The 26,319-nt window shown below is 40.9% G+C and overlaps 1 protein-coding gene across 3 annotated transcripts; it reads right to left on the reverse strand.

The window, feature by feature from the left end:
- Positions 1 to 574: 574 nt before the first annotated feature.
- LOC141772249 (immunoglobulin superfamily member 21-like) lies at positions 575 to 26,319 on the reverse strand. Of its 3 annotated transcripts, none has more exons than XM_074643045.1 (10): positions 26,182 to 26,319; positions 15,727 to 15,839; positions 14,857 to 14,978; positions 14,021 to 14,139; positions 12,752 to 12,867; positions 10,901 to 11,450; positions 7,592 to 7,692; positions 6,113 to 6,305; positions 5,978 to 6,016; positions 575 to 4,078 (listed from the first exon to the last, which is right to left on the reverse strand). In XM_074643045.1, the coding sequence occupies exons 1-10, from the start codon at positions 26,243 to 26,245 to the stop codon at positions 3,996 to 3,998; spliced, it is 1,500 nt and encodes a 499-aa protein (XP_074499146.1). In that variant the 5' UTR covers positions 26,246 to 26,319; the 3' UTR covers positions 575 to 3,995. The 3 variants fall into 3 exon arrangements, with proteins under 3 accessions (XP_074499146.1, XP_074499143.1, XP_074499145.1); XM_074643042.1 differs by having other exon boundaries at positions 576 to 4,078; positions 15,715 to 15,839; XM_074643044.1 differs by lacking the exon at positions 575 to 4,078 and having other exon boundaries at positions 5,840 to 6,016; positions 15,715 to 15,839.

Raw genomic sequence — 26,319 nt, forward strand, 5'->3', positions numbered from 1 at the left:
TAGCTGTAATTTTTCATTCACACCAAACGCAGCACAAGAAAGAACATATAGCTAGTTTTTTTTACCTGACAACATTATGTGAACACTACTTAAAGTATTGAGCAGAGAAACGGGTATACAAAGCAGGATTTTCCTGAAAAACAATGTCATACAAAAGTAATCCCTCTCAATTATCGCTGCCCTCTGCCTGTATTTTCTCATTTTGCTGTGCTCGGGACGTTTCTGAGTTTCAGCCTTTAAGCACCGTGTGTGTAGCCCCTACGTATGCACAAGCGTGCATCCAAGAGGAAGTTACGACAATGGCAGACACGGCACCAGAAAGCGCGAGAAACGGCAAGCGGACAAAGCTTGTCCTAAAACGGGTGAATCTTGGGTTGGCTTTCGCTTTCACTGCCGCATGAAGGGTGACCATGTATTCAAACCCCCAAACCGGGACCCTTAAGTGTATACCGCATGTTCATGCACACACACGTTAATGCGCATGCACGTGTACGCGCTAATATGCGCGCACCATAGGCATCAGGATGGCTAACTTGGCGCACCTGTGGCGCATTTGAGCACAGGATGGGATCAGAAAGAAGACAATATTACAGGGGGGTGCATTAGAGGATGTGACAATAATGACTCATCATATTCACTACTTTCTCCCCCTTTATTCACAGGGCTCTCCCCTTCATGACGCACTGAAAGTTTGGGAGTCCTGCAGAGAGGTTCCCTCAGAGGAAACTTATTGTTGTCTGGGACTACAGAAATAATTTTTCAGCTTTAGTTTTGTAACCAAACAATCTCTATCACATCATGGTATCATGTTGCTCACCACAGCCACAGGCCTTGAAGGAGGTAATATTAGTAACCTTGTGGTTATGTTTTCACCGACGTCGGTTTGTTTGTTTGTTGGTTTGTTTGTCTGTCTGTTTGCAGGATTACTCCAAAAGTTCGTAATGGATTTGAATGAATATTTTTGGAGGAGGGGTGGGGTGTAGCACAATGAACAATCCATTAGATTTTGGTGGCGATACGGATCATGATCCGGATTCAAGAATTTTTTTACGGATTCGGATCAGCCACAGCATTATGACCACAGGGTATAACACATGCGCAGTGTAACTGATGACGCGTGACCCCGCCTTCTTCCTTCTGAGAGCAGAGAGATACGTGTGTGGATGTGTGTGTGGGAGCTGCTGGCTGTCTGCGGTGAGAAAGAAAAAAGCGGTAGATGACGGGATGAGAGACAACATAGTGTAACGTTATACAGACATAACAAGGCTGCTGAATGAGAGAGGCATCCGCCGATACGTTCCACGGAAACACACTGTGTTAATAATAAGCTGACCACCTCACGGTACCGCCAGCTGTGAGCTGTGATATATTTTTAAAGTCACGCACCTTGGCGGAGGTCTGCGCTCTCCGAGTGTCATTCTAGTAATTAAAAATGTGGAGTTCAGAGGACATTTTGGCCAAGATGGAGACACCGGGTGAAAGACTGACAGGAATGGATGGTCCTGAGTGGAGCGAAAAGTTTTAAGTGATTCACAATTTTTCGCCTGCATGCCTGTCGATTTGCAGAAGGAACTGTGTACAATAATTAATCAAAACAACACCTTTGATGTGCACAAAAGCACAGGGGGGTTCTGTGGTTCAACAGTCTGATGCTGGTTGCACAATATGTAACCAGTGGATCTGTCGTGCCCGTGCATTATTGTGACTTGACAACATCACTCTAGTTAGAGACTGCAGCAGGGTACGCTGTGCTGGCTCTCTGTAATTATCTTGTGCGCCCAAATTAATGAATGAATGAGTGGGACGGAACATGATAGTAAACGTCTATGGAAGTATAATATTGATATCATTATTTTAACTGCGGTGAAAACCCGGGACAATTTGCTATTGACTGTTGAAAACCGGGACAATTTAAGTGTTTTGCAGGTATTTGTCGAGGCACGGGACACGTCAGCTTGAAACCGAGACAATCCGGACAAACCGGGACGTCTGGTCACTGTAGCCGTATGTGATGCTGCAGGTGGTACACTGTTCTGTGTTGTGGCAACCACGGTCAGGGGGCATGCACTTCTGGTGTCGTTGAGCCGGGGGAAGGAGGGGCAAACCTTGAATGTTGTGTTAAAAAAACAGTAAGACACAATTCCTGCATTATATACCTTTAACTGACCTGCTAATGGAAGTGACACATCTCGCATATGGGGGCACTACTGTCTTCCCATTGGTTCACAGACCTGGGGTCCTCTTGTCCAACTTAATTTCCAGTAACTCATTCTTAGATTCCCAATCTATCCATCATTGAAACAAGGAAACACTGTGTCATCAGCACAAAGCCTTGCTGCTGGGAGTGTCCAGACGGGAACCCACAAACTTGGGAAACTCTTGCGAGACGGTTAAGGTTAGGCATTGATCATGAATAGTTAAGGTTAGGAAAGGTCGTCGGGCAGCGAGTCTCGCGACTCAAGTTTTTGCAGATCTCAGATCAGATTTCGCAATTTGCGGGTTACCTTCTAGACATGACCCTTTTACAGTCCAGGAGTAACAGAGTGGGGGGGATGATGCTTCACTATTGGTAGACATTATGCTCCCTGAAAAACATTGAATGAAAATGAATTGTTAGAGAAGAATTTTTCTAGATAATAGTATTTGATGTAGTCTTCAGAGACTCTGTAGAAGGGGAGCAAAGACACGACCCAAACAAACCTACTCAGTCACTCTGGAGCTACAGGTGAGCAGCTGTGCTACACAAGGACATAAAAGCTACTAATGTTCTTCTCCAAATTTTTAGATTTCTGAGAACTCAAATAACCTTAAAACTCCTTTACCAGATCCCACAGAATAACGGCCCTGACCAATGGATACCTGATGGCCCTTTGATCTCTCTCTCGTGGCTCTATCCGCCCTCCAGACATTCATGATAATGTCACATTTTTGTGCAATTGGTTTGGCAAGTTTTTACACTTTTGACGTTGTGGTGGAGAGGAGGACACTGATCAGACTATAATAGTAATCCTGAACACCCTCTCCATCACCTACTGGACATACAGCACAGCTCTTTGTCTAACAGACTGATTCAGCTTCGCTGTCACAAGGACAGGTACAGAACATCTTTCCTGCCCACACCTCACCTCTGTCCAACAGAGAACCCTCAGCTTTATAAATTTAGTTCCTTTCTCAACCATACTCCATTCTGTTTTACCTTGCACATGTTGAATCTGCACATCGGTTTACCACCTCAGTTAATTTTTAGTTAAAAACAAAACATCTTAACTTGCATACTTTGCTAATGTGTATAGTATGTTAATCTATGTTTAGATTTATATTTGTTTATGCTAGTTGTAGTAGTCGGGTATATTTATAGTGTATTCTAATATTAATACTAATAGATATATTTCTCTAGTGTTGATATGTACATTGTATTTACTGCTCCGGTGCATTGCCTGGATAACCTGCTGCTGTAACGCAATTTGGGAATCTATCTATCTATCTATCTATCTATCTATCTATCTATCTATATATTGTAGTGTCCCATAAGGAGCACACTGGTCTTATCTGCTCTGGTGTCCACATGACAGCTGGCTGGATGCTGATTGGCCGGCCTTTAGCCTATCAGGACCATTCTCCACTGCCATTATTCCCTGGGATCTAGTTTGAACCCTGTAGATATTTAGAGGTGACATCATGACCACTCCATCCAATGTTTCCCTCAGTAGGATGCATACAAACTCATAATCAGTCCGAGTAGAGTGACCCATCAGCAAAGTTGTTCACAGTGTGACGGCATGCTGTACAGCAGCTGGACCTTTGCTCTGTGGCCGATGCTGCTGTTTCTGTATCCGTCTTCTCTCCACCAGGGTTGAAGTCCTGCTGCACCTTTAATGTTCAGCGCCGCTGGAACAGCTGGGTGGGGGTTTAGCTACTGCCGGGGGGGGCATTAAAGAGCTGGTGCCTCAGGTAGATGTGGGTGGCGGTGTGTGGAGGAGCAGCAGAGCCTCGGGTCACGTCAGCTCGCATGTGAAGCTCAGCAGCAGCAACATGGAGGTTAATGTGAGGGAGCGCTGACCGACCGCCGCGTCAATGGCTGCACACAAACAAGACAGCATGCGTTACAGAGCACTGCTATAGTGTTTTTTACAATTACACCATGACTGTGACCATGTTGACAACTTCCCATTAAAGGATAAGTCTTCCTCTGTGCCATAGAGCTCCATTGTTGTCCGTAAACTGTTAAAACACATCAGTGAGCCACACTCTTGCACTGGCTGACATGTTCCTTCATTTCTATGATGCTCTACTGTACCACTCTAGTGTCACTTTTACATGTGTCAGTTTCTGCTCGTCACATGCATGCACTGTCCTTTCAAATTAAACTTCCGTTTTCACAGGAAACAACTTAGTTTAGGCTTAGGCAACAAAACTACTTGCACTGTTAAGAATTTCCCAGTAAAATAACAGTAAAGAACTGGCAGCAGGGTTGCCTTTATGTTACTGTAAAATTAACATTATTATACTGTCGCTGAAATTTACAGCTTTGTACTGTTAATGAAAAATACAGTTTGAACTTTTTTTTTTTATTAATTTCACAGTATTTTACAGTTAATGTACTGTTTAAAGATACATTATATAGATGTTTTTCACCTTTCTTTTAAATTATCTTACTGATTTGTCTTAATGCACTATTTACGTTGTATTTTTTACATACATTTTAATAAACATAATTTGTTGCCTAGATGAATAGACTTAGCAGGTTACAGACATAGGAATAGTCACACTAAATACAATTAAAGGCACTTGTTAGGAAAAGGGATATAATACACTTGTTGACACTTTTCCCAAAATGTGTGTCTCTAGCTGGCTACAAGCACAGAATGCAAACCAGAACAACATGTGAGTGAAGAACAATGAAGCTAATTCACTGATTTTACAATCATGTACAATGTACCAGCCTCACATGTGCAGATCAGGTCCCAGAATTAAAGAAATACTGCATGAAACTGTTACTGATGATACTTTAGACAGTTGATCAGCAGTAAAGTGCTGTTTTTTAAGAATGCATTATAGTTCAGTTAGAGAACCGCCTATGAGCGTAATTTAACAGGTTTTCTTTTGTATTAACAGTAAAGCACTGTTTTTAGCAATAACAGGTTAATACTGTTGAAATCCTGCTGTAAATTAACAGCAATTGTTAACAGTGTGGTTAGGTTTAGGAAAGGGCCGTGGTTTGAATAAGCACGTTTGTTACGTTATGTACGTGATGTAGGTTAAGTACGTTACGTAACATTACATAAGTTAACACAAACACCTGTTTCCTGGGTGAAAGTCCTGTCTTTCTTGACCTATCCATCCAACCCAAGTCCCCAGGAAGAGCGCCGGGCTTTGAAGCAAATTTTTGTAGTGGCCAAATGGTGGAATTACAACTTTCTTGTCCATCACGTGATGCCACTGGGCCCAAAAATACTTTTTCCCATTGACTTACATTGGGAAAGAGACGCCTGTAACTCAGCAGCAGCGGTGCTGGAATATGTTTTGAAGTGTAATTGGGGAAAATGCCATTATAGACTAAAAACACAAAGGCATTTTGAAATAAGTTTCTAATATGAAATCAAAACAAAGTCCTATAAAACTCTGTTATTGTGAAAATAAGAATGATGAAATTATATTTCATAATAATGAGTTTCATAATATTTCAGAAATGATTGTTTCCTTTATACATTGTACACAATTTGCTCATGTTATTATTTCATAATTACTTATTTATTTATTCAATATTACACACCTTGGGGCTCCATATATTGGTGCTGTACAAACACAGATTCTATTTTGATTAACAAGTGTTGGAAATGCTCAGCCAGTCACAGAAGCCCTGATTCCTTTGGTCACCCTGTGTTTATATGAATGGTTTACAGTATTACATTAATGGGATGCTTCCACATAACAGTAGTAACAGTGCCTGAACTGACTATGACATAGAATGACCTACCGATGAATTGTTGTCTTCCTTTCTTCAGTCTTGGGTTGTCTGTAAAAACACCAAATAAAATAACATTTACTGTGAACTCACTGAACAGATGAAAGGTTATTAGAAGTATATAAGTCCCCTCAGGAACGGACTCACCGAACACAATGAGGCGGGTGTGGGTGTCTGTGGATCCCAGAGGATTCTGGGCCGTGCAGCGGAACATGGAGCCGTTGAGCTCAGCAGGAACTCTCTCCAGGATGAGTTCCCTTCCGCCATGCTCCTCTCTGCCGTCTAGCAGAGTCCCGCCGACCTTGGTCCACGTGAATATGGGCTGAGGGAAGACCTCGCTCTGTGGGCGCACACACACACACACACACACACACACACACACACACACACACACAGGTGAGTGAGCGGACAGCCGCGAGAGAGAACATCAAAGAACACTGACCAAGTTCCCCCCTGATATACGCACTATCACTGACCTAGTACTTTTTAAATCTAAGCTCAAGACTTTTTTATTTAGTAGCGCTGTGATATTCTCTCTATGCTTTTATGTACCTTTTTTCGATTTTATGATATGTTATGTTTTTATTCCTGTTATTTCCTGATGTTAACGTAAAGCACGTTGGGTACCTTTTGGTTGTTGTAAAGGGCTATACCAATAAATGTTGATTGATTGATTGATTTGTACAATTTCAACATTTTTCCTTGAATTTGATGGTAAAAAGCAGACTAGAGAAAACTGATAAAATAAGTGAGCAGACTTTACTAAAAGATATACTCTCCATTCAAATTTTATTCTAAAAGTTTTGAAAAGATATTAATGATGACACTGACTCCAGGCAGCTTGTTCCAGAGCCTCAGGGCCCTGGCGGCTGACAGGCCCCTGCCTGAGGCTCTCTGTCATACTGGATGAGAGCTTCTCACCACCACGATTGGAATTTAAGGAATACTCTAGGATTCTGGAAACGTGATTGTTACAGAGGGAACTACTTTGCATTTAAAATGTGTTATACCATGATTATCCTGACATTGTTAATCCATCTAAAGTGTCCTTGAGCAAAGTCCCTGTTGCTGCACCACTGTGCTTTCTTTAGTCTATTCACATTCTGTGCAAACCGTGTATAACATGACATCTCCTAAACTCTCAAGGTTCAAGGACAGAACTTAATCCAAACACATTCTCATACTGTGATTTATCGTAAGGCTGCAATTCAGGTGAATCCCAGTAATTGAACTTGTTTAGAATATGTAAATATCACTGCAGTCACAAATGTTATTATAATGCCAAATACCACCTCAAAGAGTTTCCATGAAAGAGACAGGATGGAGAGGTTTAACATTGTCCCCCGCTTGCAACAGCTTCACTGTACCACATGACAAAATGTAACTGAAGTCTCTGCAAGTTGATATTCAAAGTGGACAGAAAGGGACTGAAACCAATTGCTGCCTGGAAGGGAGGAACTCAATTCAAAAACTTGCGGTACACTTTTGAAAAGTGGTCAGAAGAGTGCCCTTTTTACTCTGCCCATATCTTTTATCCTGGAATGTCCCCTTTCCCTTTTGGTGACCGTTTTATGAACGTCACAGAGCGGTCCATGTTCAAAGAGTCACTGTGTGTTGGAAACTCACTGCAGAAGGTCCCAGCTGGAAGCCCTGGACAGTGATCCTCACCGTGTCTCCCACCTTGGCCTTACTGGGCGTCATGGACAGCTTGGGTCCTCTGGGAGCAGCTAATAGAAAAGTTAAATAACCATGTTGGATTGATGTTGTACAGTAAGACAACACTCAGCTTTCATATGTCTGAATAATAAGAAACATGTAGGGAAGAGTGGGGGAAGATGAGCCAATGTTTTTTTACTTATGTTGACCTCTAGGCAAAGAACAATGAGACAGAAGTACAATGAAAACATCTACCCTTACTTTAGGATGTGTCCTATCAATTGAAGTTATAAAAAGGCATCTTGGACAAAGGGTCCTGAAACATTTTCCTATTCCAAATAATCATATTTATTTTTCTTAAAGCTTACTTAAACAACACAAATCCAACCAAATAAAGTTTAATATTCAGAGTCTTTTAATGCTTGCCATTTGGTAAAACAATTTTAGGTTACCTTCACTGTGAATAGCCTTTGCTGCCTTTACGAAAAAGTAGTATACTTCAAGTTTATTTCATGAAGTATACTTAAGTAAAGTTCAAGTATATATTTCTATATATTTCACTTCTACTTTATGTAATAAGTATACTAATATCAATGCACTAGTACTATACTTGTAAGTGTACTACTTTAATACTTCTTGGGACTAAATTGGCCCACTTTCTAGTTTATAAAAGTATACGTTTAAGTATAAGAATAGTAAACTTTGAATACACAACTACACCTACGTTTTATTTTATACTGCAACTATACTATAAGTATACTGCAAGTATACTTGTATATATTTGTAGCCCACTTTTTAGCAGAGATGGGGACTCCAGTCTGCAACTTGGACTCAAGTCGCACTTAAGACACACACACAGTGACTTTAGACTTGACTTGGACTCTAGTTCAAATAAAACGTGTTTTTCCTCACGTGCTTCCACGGTGAACGGATAATCCAAAAACTTAGAAAATTCTGTTGAATTGAAGTAAATTTATATCAAATGAGTTGAACCACTGGCTCAATTTACCCCACGCTCACTTTGCCTAATAGCAACCATTTGGGGGAAAAAATAACTGCCTAGATTAACAATTCAGGCTAATCTTTAGCTATATTATTCACATGGTTTTATATGTTGGAAAATAACCAACATGTATAATACATATTTTTAGACCTGGATAAATTTGATTTGACATAACAGTCATTACACCTGCATGCTGAAAATTTACTTGGACAAGCAAAAACATTTTTTGTGTAGATAAAATACTTCTCCCATGTGCTTCTCTCCACCATAGCCAGTTAGAAATGATAAGTGCTTCATGAATTTATGAATTTTATTTATGACAATAAATGTGCACAGTTGCCTAGAAAACAGGGGGTGGTTTCAACCTACCCACTGGCTCATCTTACCCCACTCTCCCCTACTATTATGCCATAGTACATGTGACCTAAATGTGGCTTCCCACATTTCAAGGATGTACCCACCTGCTCAGAGTACATGTCCACCTGGTTTACATGTAACTGTGGTATAAACCAGTTGAACTGAAGCAGTACAAACTGCGCTGAAGGCTCAGGATGACCCACTTAGTGTTCATTGTTCTCAGTTCAATTTGAATTAATGGATTCAGTGGCTTGCCCCTGTTAATTCTCTGTGTAGCCCCGGATTTGTCCTCCAAAAAACGTGGTTGTGTTGAAGTTTGAATCTCAGTAGCTCTCATTATACATCTCATTAGCTCTCTTGAAACTCCACGTTAACCGTGTCAGGACTCCTGGGAGTACGGCTGACTTCAGTATTTACACTATATTCTGCGTCTTTATTGTTACTACAACATGGTGATCTGAGTAATTATGTTTGAAAAGGGAATTGACTGACCCTAAATCCTGCTCCCTTTCATCACTGCTCTAATCGCAAGAACTCAAACTACTTTGGACCTGGAGTAGTACATCCCTACATTTTGCCAGGGAGTTAAGTCTCTTAAATATATGGAACTTTTCAGGTTTTTGACAGCCGATTAGACTGTTGTCAGGCTATTAAATAGGCGTTATCAGTCGCTATAAGCCCCATAGATGTGGGTCAGTAGGGGCCTACTACACCCACTAGTAGATTTTATCATCTATTCACGTGGTAGATCACCGAAAGAAGGTATAAAAGAACATGACAGTGGCCTCTGGCGACCTCTAGCGACCTCTAGTGACCGTAGTGATGACAGGAGTAGAAGCGGAAGTCAGGCGCTGTAGTATAGACAGTGTGAAACTCCTTAAGGTGTGGAGGTCAGGGACAATGGATGGGACAAAAAACACAGGGTTTTCACCCTTAGTTTGCATCCAGTGTGAAACCAACTATGTGTAGATGTGTTTGTGTTATTTAAACCCAAAACAAGATATTTTTCCCTAAACTTAACAAAGTGCTTTTTGTTGCCTAAACCTAAAGAAGCCTTTTTGTTTGCGTTGAAAAGGTGATGTTTCATTCAATTTTACAACATGTCACTTTCACTTTTACAATGTAGTATGCTTAGTAGGCCCCTAATGACCCACATCTATGGTGCTTATAGTGACTGATAACGCCTATTTAATGGCCTGATAACAGTTGAATCGGGTACAACTGAGTATTAGCTATTGTGCATCTTTTGGGCGGCAAGAGTGCAGGGTGCACTAACAGGATGTACTTCAAGCTTATGGATTTACAGTAGTATTGAAGTATCTCAGCAGTGGGTGCATGAGCGCTTGTACAGCTACAGCAAGGCATGATGGGAAAAGGTGTCAGCCACCCCCACTGCATTAAAGCAAGCAACACTTTATCACAAAACTGGAGTGTAGTTTACCACAGTTTGAGGTCATAATGTTTCCATCTCGACTGCTGGCGGTTATCTTGGTAATATATTAAAGCTTCAGTAGGCAACACGTTTTTGGCATCATATTCCATAATAACCTTTCAGCATATTGTAATTCAAGTGCTCTCAAAGAAAACTAGACTTCTGCACCTCCTCATGGCTCTGTTTTCAGGCTTTAAAAAATCAAGCCCATGACATAAGACTTAGACCAATCACAGGTCATTTCAGAGAGAGAGCGTTCCTATTGGCTGTGCTCTGGTTGGTGGGCGGTGCTTGATATTTTCTCAACAGATCTCATCATGGCTGCCGGATCACAAACTTTCTCAATTTACAGCGAAACAGTACACTACAAGATGTTTCTGAAAACATTTGAAATAGGCATTACAGTAACCGAATATTAATTCATATTTGATTTTATATTTGAGTAACTGGATTCAGCTCGGCCAGTGTGTGTTGGTGCAGGACTCACCCAGCGTGACCTCAGCCTGCATGGGCATGGACAGAGCTGGGTGGTTGACCTCACAGCTGAACAGAGCCTCGTTGTCCAGCTGGGGGTTGAGGCTCCAAGTGAGCTCGGCTCTCACCTCCATGGTTCCATCCCCTACCGCCTGCTGCCGGTGCTGGAAGTAGTAGAGCGGATCGCTGCTCTGGACCCAGCGGGGAAACTCCCGGCTAACCACCGTCTCGGGGATCACCTCTGTGGTTGTCTCAGGGTCCGACTCGGACCCTTGATCTCGGCCCTTTTCGGGACCATCGGGGCCATCGGGACCATCGGGGCCATCGGGGCCGTCTTGGCCCAGCCGAGCCGGCTTCACCTCTGGTTCCACTAGGGACACGGACTTCTTGAGTTTGGTGTCATCAAGGTCTCGACTGGTGAGAGCCCGGGGGCTCCAGAGCCCCGCCTGGGTCCTGTCCCTGCTCTTTTCTAGACCTGGGCCCTTGCTTTGGTCTTCCACTGGGGAGGAAAACTGGGCAGTTGGCACCACATCAATAAGCTCCCCATCCCGCTTGAAGTACACCTGAAAGGCCAGGACAAATCCATCAATTCAAATTATTGCTTTAAGAAGGGATCTCTTTAGGGCCACTGTTGACAGGAGGATAATCCTTTCAACGTACATATGGGCATGTGAGTATTGCTATAAGACAGAGTTGCAATCACTCACACCAACACAGCCCCTCGTGTTGTTTCAACGCAGTGCTGTTTTTGATCTGAACACCCAGTAACTCATTTTAATAATGCACATAATGCAAAAAACAGAACATCATCCCTCACTGGGTTGCCACCAACCATGATGTTATGACATATTTCATTATACTCAAAACTTGATTACATCATGTGCTTAACATTTTATTACATTATAAATAGATTATTATTATAATGTCATTTCTTATGACATTTTCATTACATTATCTATAGATATTATCTGTTTTACACAACCTCTAGCCCACTTCCAGGCAAATGATGTTATGTATGATATGTGAACAGTGACAGCATCTTTAATATCATCCAGAAAGAAATATAAATAATCCACATTTATAAAAAACACAGCTTTTCTTTTGCCGTATATAATGCTGTATTTTTAGATGTGTGTGTGTGTGTGTGTGTGTGTGTGTGTGTGTGTGTGTGTGTGTGTGTGTGTGTGTGAGTGTGTGTGTGTGGGGGCAGTTTATAGCTGGATGCTGCTGTGCTTCATCTTGTTTACTGCTCAGTCAGAATACAAGATCATGTGATGTGACCACAGAGATTGGTGTCTGCCTTCATCATTATTTACCACAAGTCAATAACCCAGCGCTGGGCAGAGGTGACCTTGGTCAAACAAAGGCAGCTGTTGAACATGCAGTCAAGTTCAGTAGATAAAAATAGAAAATCAAATAAGGTGGTGTTCTATCAAGATTATGATTACATGTCGCATCTCACCGATGTGAAACCACTCTTCGCTGGACTTTTATTTGATCACATATGCAGCTGTCCTCTAATCCTCTGATACCAATCCCTGGTATATTTTCCTAAGAGGTCACAGAGGGTATACAGACTCTAGCTGTGGCATCAAGCGGAGGCTATTGTTTGTTTATTTTTTTTGTCTGTGAGCACTAAACATTTCAAATCCAGTGGTGCTCCCAATTTCATATTTGCAGTGAAAGTACCAGCATCCTATTTCACTGTATCGGGATTTCCAAAAGATTTTAGAGTTGTTTTCAATGATCAGAAATGGATGGATGGATGACGAAGCTTTCCTTCCAAGCACGCACAAAGCAGTGACGCAAATAGGATTATGGAGTCCTTCAAGAGAGATGAAGAGTTAAAAAGGCTCCATCTCACCATGGGAGCTGGCTTTGCTCCTGTAACAATGCAAACCAGAGTGAAGTTCTGGGCCTCGTAGCGGCTGAAAGGAGCTGGGCTGTTGGCTGCCACCACAGAGATAGACTTTGGAGGTACTGCAGAGGAAAGACATGGAAGGCACTCAAACGTGGAAGTGCTTTCGATTCACTGAAGGAAAATAAATATACAATATAAGTTATTAGGTATTTATAACGAAAAAAACACAGGATGAATCCTAATAGACCCTTACGAAAAAGCAGTATACTTCACGTTTATTTATGAAGTATACTTAAGTTAAGTTCAAGTATATATTTCCCAAGTATACTTTATGTAGTAGTATACTAATATCAATGTGCTAGTAGTATACTTGTAAGTGTACTGCTTTAATACTTCTTTGGACTAAATTGGCCCACTTTTTAGTTTATGCAAGTATACTTTTAAGTATACTTTAAGTGTAAGAATAGTAAACTTTGAGTACACAACTAGTTTACATCTAAGTCTTATTTAGTACTGAAACTACACTTTAAGTCGGTGGTTCCCAAACCTTTTCTGCACGGCCCCTCTTTTGTAGATATTGTAGAAAACAAATTTTCAAGTGCAGAACCATATATCATTAATGAACCACTCTCACTATCATTGGGAATCACTGCTATAAGTATACAGATAGTTTAATAGTTTTATACTTGTACGTGTACATCAATACTTCTTGGGACTAAATAGGCCCACTTTTTAGTTTCTAAAAGTATACTTTAAGTGTAAGTATTGTACTGATAGATTACTAGTTTCATACTTGTAGCCCACATTTATGAAAGTGTACTTTAAAGTATACTCTCAGTAAACTACTAGTTTAATAGTTTTTATACAGCAGGTATACTTGTATATACTTGTAGCCCACTTTATAGCTTATGAAAGTGCTCATTAAAGTATACTCAGTAAACTAAATGTTTTTTTATACTACAAGTATACTAACTTATACTTTTCTTAAGGATATCTTGATCAAAAAATTAAGTATAAGTATAAGCCAAGTATATAGACTTTTCTGTATACTTGTCAGTATGAGTATGATTATACTTAAGTGTACTTTTGTTAAGTATATCTCTGATAAGTACATAAAAAGTAAACTGAAAGTATACTCTCGTATTTTAAGTTTCAAAGAAGTATATCAATAGCACACTTGAATAAACTTTTTTGGTAAGGGGAGTTTTGTGATTCCCTGACTTTTCCTCTAAACATATAATTCATGGGACTGCCTCAAAAATTAACACATACCTATGACAGTGAGGGTGATGCTGCCAGAGGCTAGAATCACTTTGTCTGTGGAGCTCCTGTCATAGATCCCCACATGGCACTCATACAGGCCGTCATCCTCCATCTGGACCTCAGGAAGCCTGTTCATATACACAGTTACAAAGAAAACAGAGGATGTTTTTTAACTTTACCTTTCATTTTAACATTTCAGATTCTTGAGATTAGAGATGTTGGGAAAAATCACACAAGGCCTTTGTTGCTTTTGGCATGTCATGTAGTCTGACTGCAATGCAACCACATCCACGTAAATATGCTACACTCAGAGCTAGTGACGTAGAATGAGAAATGAGAAAGACTGCTTATGGTGGGGGGGGGGAGGGAAGGTGGATGGTCCAACAAACACAGGACTTTCAACCAGGGTACAAGTGTTTGTGTCCCAAAGTCTTGTTGATTTATTGTAAAGTTACCTTTGTGATGGGTTTTCCCTACTTACGTTGTTTACGTACACATTTTACTTAGTTTACATACTTATTTTAAGCCCAACCATGAAGTTTTTCCTAATCCTAACTAAGTGTATTTGTTGCCTGAACCGTAGTTTTGTTGCCTAAACATAACCGTGACTGTTTCATGGAAACATTGTGGCATGAAATGACTAAAATGTGTTTTCATGACACGTGGGACAGGACACGTCCTTAAAATGTTGTGCTATTTATATGCCTTCCCATGAGATCAGGTTGTACTCTCCCACTGTCAAAAGAAAGCATACAGGTGGGAGTGTTCCCCCCAAACTTCTCTGTCTTTCAAAGGATATAGGGTTATCAGAACACAACTTGTACAGTAGTAGTGGCCTGTCTCACCGCACAGTCGACTGGTAGACCAGGTCCTCTCGTCTGCGGTTGTCCTCCAAGTGGGAGTAGCTGGTGTTGTACATGGCATCATAGGTGAAAATCTTCTGCTTGGCACTGCCTCCTTCAATCACCTGAGAGGTAAAAGTACATTAGCATCACTGAGTTTGAGTACAGTAAAACCCAATAATTTTCAGGTTATTATCACATAAGAGACTTAGAGGTAATATTGATTTAGATATATGAAATGATAGTGTATCAGTATTTATCAGTAACAGTTTACTCACTAATTTTAAAGGGCCCTCCCCATGCTGGGGCCCTGGGCACTATTCTCCTAAATACGAACCCACGCTCACCATGGAGCATTTTGGATTAAATTTTAATCTTGGACATAAGGAGATAAATGGATATACTTCTGGTTTGGAGAGAACGTGTTATCTTTGAGATCCTGCACTCTATAAGAGAGGAGGAGGCAACAATATAAAATATGATATCAAATTGAGAGCATTTGTGCACACAAATTATTAAATTGAAAGCACAAATTTCTAAATTGTGCCGACAAATTATTAGATAGCAGAAATGATTAAATCATGTGCACAAATTAGGTGTTGTTGTTTTTTTGTAGATGATATTGGCAACAAAATAGTTGGTGAACATACTAAACATAGGCCTAATTGTGTTGCTAGGCCTAACTGCTGTGCGCAAGTACAGGCTCATAGGCTGCTAGCTAGACTTAAAGTCTTGTTTGTGCCTACAAGCACAAAATAAGTCCCTGTCAGTCACATTTTCCCCAGGTATAACACAAGACCACGATTCTTGACAAAACAGGTTTTAGGCAAAACCTACTGACTGTTATTGCATTAAGTTCACCTGCGTGCTCACCCGAAACCACACAATCTCTCGGAGGTTCCCGTCTGTTTGGAAGTTGCACTTGAGTGTTACTGTGTCTCCAATGACAACAGGAGGAAGAGGCTCAATGGATACAGTCAAATAGCCTGCCAAAGAGAGAAGAATAATGAATAATAATGAATTGACTTGGCTTGAATGTGTACAGTGGAGTGAACTGAAAAATTCAACAGTGTGTTGACACAGTGGAGGTCGTTGGCTTCAATGTGTAAGAAAATCAAGAACAATATCTGCCACACTGCTTCCATTGTTATCTGTCCCACAACAACGTCACTTGTTTACCATACAGTGCATAACAATGACATAACTATAGTTCTATGACATCAGTCCTACTGTTGCCTTTTCAATGGCATATATGAAATACGGTAAGTAAAATACAATGGAAACACAAAGACAAACCTTGTACCAAAGCCAAACAAGGTTCTTATAGATCAGGTCATGAAAAGCCCCAGGTTACCACCCGATTCCACTGTTATCAGTCCATTAAATAGGCATTATCAGTCACTATAAGCACCATAGATATGGGTCATTAGGATACTACTACATTGTAAAAGTGAAAGTGAAACTTAAAAGCAATACAACATGTTGTAAAACTGAATGAAACCTCACGTTTTGAACACAAACAAAAAGGTTTTAGGTTTAGGCAAAAAAAACTACAACTTTTTTAGGTTTAGGCAAAAAAAAGTTTGGGAAAAACCATTGTATTTTGGGTTAAAATAACTACAAACACAACTACACGTTGTTGATTTAACACGGGGAAACTCAGGTCTCCTGGGTGAAAGTCCTGTGTTTTGTGTCCCATCCAAACTACAGCGCCTGACTTCCGCTTCTGCTCCTGTCATATTTACTACGGTCACTAGAGGTTACTGTTGTGTTCTTTTATACCTTCTTTCAGTGATCTACCATGTGAATAGATGATAAAACCTACTAGTGGGTGTAGTAGGCCCCTACTGACACCGTCTACGGAGCTTATAGCGACTGATAACGCCTATTTAACAGCCTGACAACAGTCTAATCAGCTGAGGTTACAGGTTGTTAAGCTGGAACACAGTCTCAACGTGAAGGACTGTTGTATGGGAATATACAGGTGTTTGTGTTATTGTGAATACAAATGAAACCTTCCAATATCAGGGGTTGGCCCTGATATTGGAAGGTTTCATTTATATACCATATTATTTATGTTGTTCATCAAACCTAAAAGGCATAATTAAGTAGGCTAGGTCTAGGATGCCTTAGGAATCAAATAGAAATGGTAAAAATGGTTAAAATAACTGTACTGCATTACAAGCACGTATAGCATTGCTAATGGCAAAATCCCCAATGAAACAGGACATTGTCATGCTGAATACGTAACACAGAGACATACCTCAAAGCAAGGGGAAAGCACAACACACACCATACTGTGGAAAATGAGGAAGGTCAGAAGCAAAGAGAAATGTGAAAAGTGTAGAACTGAGAGAGGAATTTCTTTTAAAGAGAGATCTGCAGTATGAGGTGGATAGTTCCAGGAGGTTGCTCTGGGAAACAGAGCGGCACAGAACAGAGCTGCTTAGAGACAGACAGATATTTCTGACTGGCAATATTTATTTCATGTAAGTTTTTAAACCCTGCTGATCCACTGGTGGTTTAATCATTACATTACGTGCTTTCCGGTCAAACTTTGTGTAAACCCAGTTTAAATCCACCTTTATTTAAAATTCTAGTTAATGATATTTCCAAATCTGTCAAGCTGATTTAAAAAAAAAAGAATAAAAGATCAAACACATTACGAGTGGGCGTTGGCCTCCGCCAGGGTTGTCCCTTGTAGCCGATCCTGTTTGTGATTTTCATGGACAGGATCTCAAGGTGCAGCCGGGGGCAAGAGAGTGTCAGGTTTGGGGACCTCAGAATTGAGTCTCTGCTCTTTGCAGATGATGTGGTTCTGTGGCAGATGGACAGGCGGCTTGGTACGGCATCTGAAGTTATGCATGCGCTGTACCGGACCGTTGTGGTGAAGAGGGAGCTGAGTTGGAAAGGCAAAGCTCTCAATTTACCAGTCCATCTACGTTCCAACCCTCACCTGTGGTCATGAGCTTTGGGTAATGACCGAAAGAATGAGATCGCGGATACAAGCGGCCGAAATGAGTTTCCTCCGTAGGGTGGCTGGGCTCAGCCTTAGAGATAGGATGAGGAGCTCAGACATCCGGAGCGAGCTCGGAGTAGAGCCGCTGCTACTTTGCGTCGAAAGGGGCCAGCTGAGGCAGTTCGGGCATCTGATCAGAATGCCTCCGGGACGCCTCCCTTTGGAGGTTTTCCGGGCACGTCCAATGGGTAAGAGGCCCAGGGGTAGACCCAGAACACGCTGGAGAGATTATATATCTCGTCTGGCCTGGGAACGCCTTGGGGTCCCCCAGGAAGAGCTGGAAAATGTTGCTGGGGAGAGGGATGTCTGGAATTCCCTGCTAAGCTGCTGCCCCCGCGACCCGAACCCCGGATAAGCAGAAGAAAATGGATGGATGGATGGTATAAAAAGATGCTCAAGACATTTAGAATATTTCTATTTGATGGAATGGTGCAGCCATCAAATGTAGAGTCTTAGGTTTGAATATTTAGTTCAGTGTAAACTTCAAGGAAGAGCTGATGATACAGAATATATATGATTCTTTCAGACAGTGTGGAATAAGACTTTGACAACCTTAAAGCTCCTTAAGAGGAAACAAAAACTGCAGGTTCACCTTCAAATAGATATAATTCAATGTTACCATTCATCTGTGTGGTTGTAAAGGGATGAAATGATCCAAACTTCCAACAAACAAATGTTTCTTGTGTTTCACAGCAGCAGTATTTGATACAGACTTTCCTTCAAGTGCTCCAGATTTCTTTCCTGACACTTGAATATTTAATATAGACCGAGAGGATGGGATTAAATTTAGAAATTAATGTACATCTGCGGCTGCTATTGCATTTCTGTATGACACTCTTGTTTGTTAGATTAGCAGCTCAGCATCAGTTGGCGCTGTTAAAGCAGCAAAGCGTGTTAATCATTCCGTCCATTTAAGGCCAGCTGCCCAGCAAGTGTACTCGACGGTGAACTGAAAGCTAACCCTGACCTCTGCCAGTCTAATAAACACACAGACAGCTCACACATCTCACTGCTTAGATACACTAATACCCAGGAGCAACAGCATTCACACCGGCCACCACATTTCTATGCTGCTGTGCTGTGACCTGTGGGATTAAATGGGTTAATACGGATTGCAAGTCTTCAGCTACATGAATGTGTAACAGTCCCTTACAAAAGAGCACATTTTGCATGTTAATTACATGCTGAACACCATTTCACATATGAAAATGAAAACGCATATAGGTCTGGTATATATGTGATTTAAGAGGAAATGCATGAATTCACATATAGGTGCATGCGTCGGTGTCGTATGTGGAAAAATGAACATCATTTTGAGATATATCACATATGAAATGCAAACCCTCATACGAGAAAGCATGACTTTTAAATTTGCATATAATACAATTACACATGTGAATGGTTGTCTGTCTCTATGTGTCAGCCCTGTGATAGAGAGAGATGGAAATTTACATATAGACACACTTGGTTTAATCATATGGAATAGCATATCACGTGATGAATTCACACTTTATCGTCCATCGTTCAAATTGTTAGAAACTGTATGAAAACGTTTCAGTTGTAACATCCCATTTTATATATATATTATATCATATGTTAATATAATATGTTTTCATTTGTAAGGGACTGAAGCTACAAAGCCCCAGCCTGATGTCATCTTAACAGTGTGTGTGTGTGTGTGGTTGCTGTGGGCTGCCCTCATGGACTGGGACCAAAACCAAAGGCACCTTGCAGAGCAGCAGCCTGGCGTTGCTGAGAGGCGTTCTGATGCCCTCTGTCATCACAGTCCGCCTCACCTCCACAACACTGGCCTGTACCGCATGACGTCAGCCTGCCTACAGATTATTTTCCCCATGTTTTTCCTTTTAATCCTCCCTCCAGCTTTTCATCCAAAGAGCCAGTCATTTGCTCTGGTCTCCCCCCCCACACACACACACATACACACACACACACCACACACACACACAAACAATGTGGCAGAGAGATTAACACATATCAGAATAACATTGAAACGGTAAAAAAAAAAAGCAGCACTCGCACATGATAACTGATTCATAATGTCCTCTGTAAACAACAGAAAGCAATCATTTAACTGAGGGAAAGCATATTTTGGAATGCGATTAAGGTTAGTGAAACGAGATATTGAGGAGTGATATCTCTGTCCAGCTCAGCTTATAGATTTGGCTGTGTGGACTATGACTGCTTTTGCCCTACTTTAATGTGACAAACACAGAAAGGACAATTCAACAGCTTAGCCCTTTACAGAGGGCTGTGAACTGTTAAGTGTTTGATATTCCATGCCTTGTGTTGTCTTTGTTGGAGGAGATAAAGCTGTCTTATGCAGCCAAGTCGCTCTCCTCCTGCTGTCAGATAAAAGCCTCCACACTCCCAACACATCAGCAGCAAGTTGAAAGCCTACAAAAAACTGGCGCTATACACTGTGCATTAGGAATAGTGGACGTCAGGCAAAACAAAAGCTGCTTTGAGGGGGAAATACAGGAGGTGGTTCACCTTGTCTTTGATCAGAGCTCAGTTCTATATTCAGGGCAACTACATCTGTCATCTGGCTAACAAGCTGCCAAACTTCAGGCCAAAATCCCACCTGAAAGAGAACGAATTCCTTTCATCTCCCGAACATCAGGAACTTTCTGATTTTCTTCTGAAAATTCTGCCATGTACCCTGACCAGACAAACAGTGCAACTGACATATTTAGTTAGATGTTCAGGTCAATGTCATGTCTTTGCGTTACCAGTAAGTGCAGAGCTGAACACAGGACATGGTTAGCCTAACTTGGCATAAAAACAAGGGGAAACAGCTAACTTGATTCTTTCAAGTTCAAAAATACACCTACGACACCTCTAAAGCTCACTGATTAACATGTTGTATCTGTTTGTTTAAGCTGTACATAGACAGAAATGTAACAAGACTCAGGGGCGAATCCACAAAAGGATTGTGCAAGTTTTGCGCTCATAAAACCTGCCCTAATAATACAAAAAAAAGAGTGTAATTCTCAAAGCACTCTCAAAGGGTGAAATGCATCTCTAACTACGCTGCCAAGCAAATTGCATCACGGTGTTTCTGTTCTCTTTGCACAAATTTAAATGAGGTATTTATGCAGAACATTTTTTGGCACAAAATTGGCCCCTTTTGATGCAAATGAGCCTCATTGCAAAAACAGTCCAATTCACCAAGATCATAGCGTCTTCAGAGAGTTGCTGGTAACTGAAGCACATTTATAATGGGTGTCACGCCCACACTTTCCAGTGATCATGGCCAACGCGCTCTCATCCTAACTCGTCATATACTGACGCTTTGTCAGACCCGTCAGCGTCTCTCTTTTCGGTCGCAGTAAAGACATGCTTAATGTTGTCATGTAAACAAAAACACTTGGTTAGGTTCAGGCAATAAAACCACTATACTTAGGTTTAGGAAAAAACAACATGGTTGGGCTTAAAACTAGTACATTTGTACAGTGAAAATGACACTGAACGTTGTTAACACGGGACATGAACAAACAGCTGATTCTAACGTGACGCATGGGACACAAACTGCAGTCTCCTGGAGGAAAGCCCTGAGTTTGTTCGACCCATCCACCTCCCCTCCCACCCGCCGGTGTGTCTCTTTCACTTTTAAAGCTACCTCACTACACTCCCCATATTTACGCAAATGGGTTTACATTGTATTTAATGGAAAGCCCGGTGCGTCTCATACCGTTGATAAAGGGTGCCTTAAGCGTTGGTATCTACCGACGGCCATGACAAAGCATCAGTATACTAGTTGTGTACTCAAAGTTTACTACTGTTAAATTTAAAGTTAAAAAAAGAGAGCCAATTTAGTCCCAAGAAGTATTCAAGTAGTACACTTACAAGTATACCACTAGTACATTGATATTAGTATACTTATTACATAAAGTATACTTTGGATTATACTTGAACTATACTCAAGTTTTTTTCATAAAACAAACTTGAAATAGACTTCTTTTTTGTAAGGGTATACGATATTAAGCAAGGAGTTTGTGGGGAAAATTATTACATTACACATACAATTAAGGCAAAAGCAAGGTTTTAACACCGCTCAGAAACAAAATACTTTTATTCAGAAAACATTGGGATGTTAAAAGGTCATGCAATTATAATATAGAATCACTGTGTATTTAAAAGGGTGGAGGGAAAATTACAAACATCCCCAACTGAAAATGAACTGGAGCAAATAATGTGGATTAATCAGTTAAACCTCAGTTACAATAAAAAAAAAGTAAGGGCCCTCTGGAGGCCTGTAACGACAACAGCTAAATTGTAGACATTTATAAAATATCTATTTTTTAATAAACAGCATTGGGCTTTCTTTATTATTATTATTATTATTTGTTTGATTCATTTTTACTATTTTTTCTTCAACAAATGTCGATGTCAAATCTTTCCCACTATTTGTAGTTGTAAAAGGCAGGACTGGCCGTACCCTGAGATCCTGGCACTGTTCACTGTGTCAGTGTTCCACATACACTATCGGTGAAGGGCTCCATGCTGCCCGAGCTCTGTGGTTTCTTGCAGGGGGAAGATAGCTTTATTCATAATCCAAAATCTAGACAGTGGCTCCAAAGATCATAGACAGAAAATCTGTGAATTCTGCTTTGGGATTAAACTCCATGCACTTTGTGGTTTGAACAGCCACAAGCATTTAATCATTTTAAAGTACAGATTACCTTGAGCAATATGGGTCAGACAATAGGTTTTTTTTTTATCCCCGAGGGGAAAAATCTCCAAACAGCATTAGGTAACTTAGATGACAACTCTCCTGCTCTGAAGCCACATCACCAGGCTGCATGCAAATCTCAATTCCCCTTTGAAACCATTTTTTTTTTCTTTTGCTTTAGATTAATACTTAATACATCAACAGGAGCCAAGAGATGGACTGGACTGCTTTATTTTATTATAAATAACAGCAATATTATTTTATGTTCAACTATACTTTACATTACTGCAAATTTTCCAAAGCAGATAAAATGTTTTTCGGTTTTGTTTTTTTAATGTTTTCTCAGCTTCTAGGCAGCCACTGATTTGTGTTTATCTCATCATGGTCAAATGATCTTGTTAGAGGGCCTTGGAGCAAAAATCCCCCCCTTACTGCAACCCTACAACATAACCAGACACAAAGGTGGATATTGGACGAAACCCTGGATTACATTCAGTGACAACATTAAGGTCAGGGAAAGATCGTGGCAAATATATTGTGGTTAAGTGTGCTTTGGGTTAGACAACTATAACACGTAGTTATGGTTAGGGTTTAGAGTTATGGATCCTGATTATGGTTATACAACAGGTGAACGTTTTTCATTTCACACTGTGTACTTTAGTCGTGCAAATTTACAAGCAAATGTGCAGTTAATCAAATCTCTAAGAAGTAGTCAAAATTAACGCAATAATGCGTTAACACAAATTTGTATTAACGCCACTAATTTATTTAACACATCAACGCAACTTGCAATTTTTAGGTTGTAGCGGGCTCAGTTTTACAGTTAAAATATACTGGTATCATATGAAACTAGAAAAACCGAAGGAATCCATTGGTACCAGCCATGTCATACTAGCTTGTTGCGAAGGAGGTTAAATATCGCTCCAAACTTACGCAAAATTTTGTCGAGGAAAAACTGTCATGGCTATTTTCAAAGGAGTCCCTTGACCTCTGACCTCAAGATATGTGAATGAAAATGGTTTTATGGGTACCCATGAGTCTCCCCTTTACAGACATGCCCACTTTATGATAATCACATGCAGTTTGGGGCAAGTCAGCACACTGACACACTGACAGCTGTTGTTGCCTGTTGGGCTGCAGTTTGCAATGTTATGAAAAGTAAATTTGTCACACATTGAATCTGGAGCTGCTGCCCCAGGCGCTGTGTGCCCCAGAGCAGATGTCCGTTATGTGTGGTTAGTAACCCAGCCTTTCATCAAACTGTTATTATGAAGATCTATACTTGCAGAAACGTACATGCTTGCTACATAATCCATCACAGTGTGCACCATGACTGCTTTGAAATGTAACACTTATTATATTTAGAAACACAGTTTTGAAAACTCCCCACTGCATTGCCACGCAACAATACTATACAGTAATTATGACAACAATAAAACCAGACATGATGTTTACTGGAATTGCCCCAGCCCGTACTCATTCACAGGGCATCAAATACCAACGCTTTGTTGACTCACGCCCCTCTGTGTCTGATACTGACCCACAAGGCACCCTTTAGCGTCTGTATGAGACGCAGCAGGCTTTCCATTAACTACAATGTAAACCCATCAGCATCAGCAAACAGTAAACACTCAGGGAAAGTGGTTGGGGAATGTGGTGACATGGTTTAAAGAGAGAAAAAACACACAGGGCAGTTTCACTTTGTAACGGTAGTCTTGGAAGTTGCTAAGCTATATAAATAAAGTTACTAAGCTTTTCCTGTAGCGCCACGATGAGCTCCACATTGTTGGCTTTTAGTGAAATATCTTAACAACTATTGGATGGATAGGCAATAGAAATTGGTGACACCAACTAGTCACTTATCCTGAGAAATATTTCAACATCTATTTGACGGAGTGGCATAAAATTTGACATTCATTGTGCCCTGAGGAATCCTACAGACTGTAGTGATGCCCTTCACAAGGTTGTATTATTAGCATGCTGCATTCACAACAATATGTTTCACTTTCACTTTACAAATAGCTGTTGGTGTCCCGTGTTCACATCAAGTTTCATTATCACTTTACAAACGTAGTAAGCCAAACCATGATGTCCATTCCTAAACCTAACTTAAGTGGTTTTGTTACCTTAACCTTTAAGCATCATAGTCTGACACGCTGCGGGCTGCCAAGCGCGTTAGAAAGTGACGCCAAGAGGTCTTGACAAAGGGTCAGTATGTGACGAGTCGGGATGAGAATATGTCCAACTCAAGCAAGTTTCAAGTCTGCAAGTTGACGTTCATCCTGAATGGAAACCAGTGGCAAATACATAACAAAAAAAACTACAAGAGGCTACAACACATTTTAAATAAAGGTCCATCTGCTAGCTTTTTCTTTCTTTCAACACCACATCTCACAGTCGTTATCAGCGGGTGGAGTTTTCCTTAGTTGACCTTAGTATAAAACTTCCACCACATATGATGACTCTTGTCATGTGACCGAAGTTCCTTACTTGGGTCAGGTGATGACAACTGAGCATACTCCATCCATTAGATGTGCTTGAAAGATCTGGAAAAAGCTAGTAAGTGGACCTTGAGTTAAGATTGACATCTTTCTTTTTCTTTTTAACAAAAGGTAGAAAATGAACAAGATGATTTGTAATAAATTGGTTAAAATATGGGCTGCATGGTGTTTCAGTGGTTAGCACTGTCGCCTCAGGGGTCGCAGGTGTGAATCCGGCTTGGAGTTTACATGTTCTCCCCGTGTTAGCGTGGGTTTTTTCCGGGTTCTCCGGCTTCCTCCCGCAGTCCAAAGACATGCAGGTTAGGTTCATTGTTGACTCTAAATGTCCCGTAGGTTTGAATGTGAGCGTGAATGGTTGTCTGTCTCTATATGTCAGCCCTGTGATAGTCTGGAGACCTGTCCAGGGTGTACCCCGCCTTCACCCAATGTCAGCTGGGATCGGCTCCAGCAACCCCCGTGACCCCGAATAGGATAAGCGGTTACGGATAATGGATGGATGGATGGTTAAAAACACACACTCTATCGAAATCAATGAAAGTATAAGTCATGAGTTGCTCTCAGTCAAGTGTGATTAAGTTCATCATCACTCCACTGGTGACAATGATCTTTCACCTCTGAACCATAAGTGAACACAGTATGGACCGCACTCCACCTTGTCAAAATATTTCTGTTTAAACACCTTATGTTTCCTAAAACAAGGGAAAGAAATCTGCCAGTGCGGTAACAATATCTCAATCCGTCTCTGATAGAAATCAACTTATAATTCAGGAAGGATGAGTGCCTGTATGAATAAGGCAGGTTGACTTTATCAAAATCTAATGTGATCTTTGAAAATAGGTTGAAATGTTCTTAGTGCCCTGGCAGGTACTCTGTTAGGGTGTCAATTATAACCAGTGTTAGCATAGTCAAAATAAAACCTGAAAACTTCATCATAAGGCCAACATCAACAATATCAAACAATCAAAGAATCATAAAAGCAAGCTACCTTGTCACCTCCAAACAAACACTACTTGGAATGATTCCATAAAGCTTTCTACAGCCTTTAAAGACACTCTAAACTTTTACTCTTCACCTCATTCAAACAGTGCAGAAGTCTCCTTGTCATGTCCACTTACCAGCTGTTAGACTGAGAGTGTGAGCGGAGAGGAGAAGGCAGCAGAGCGCGAGGGGACCAGTCATCCTGCTGGGTGCTGCTGCTCACAACGAAGGATGCTCCATCTGTCATCAGAGCAGAGGACAACGTTTGATCTCCC

Source organism: Sebastes fasciatus, chromosome 8 (assembly GCF_043250625.1).
Source record: "Sebastes fasciatus isolate fSebFas1 chromosome 8, fSebFas1.pri, whole genome shotgun sequence".
NCBI lineage: Eukaryota > Metazoa > Chordata > Actinopteri > Perciformes > Sebastidae > Sebastes > Sebastes fasciatus.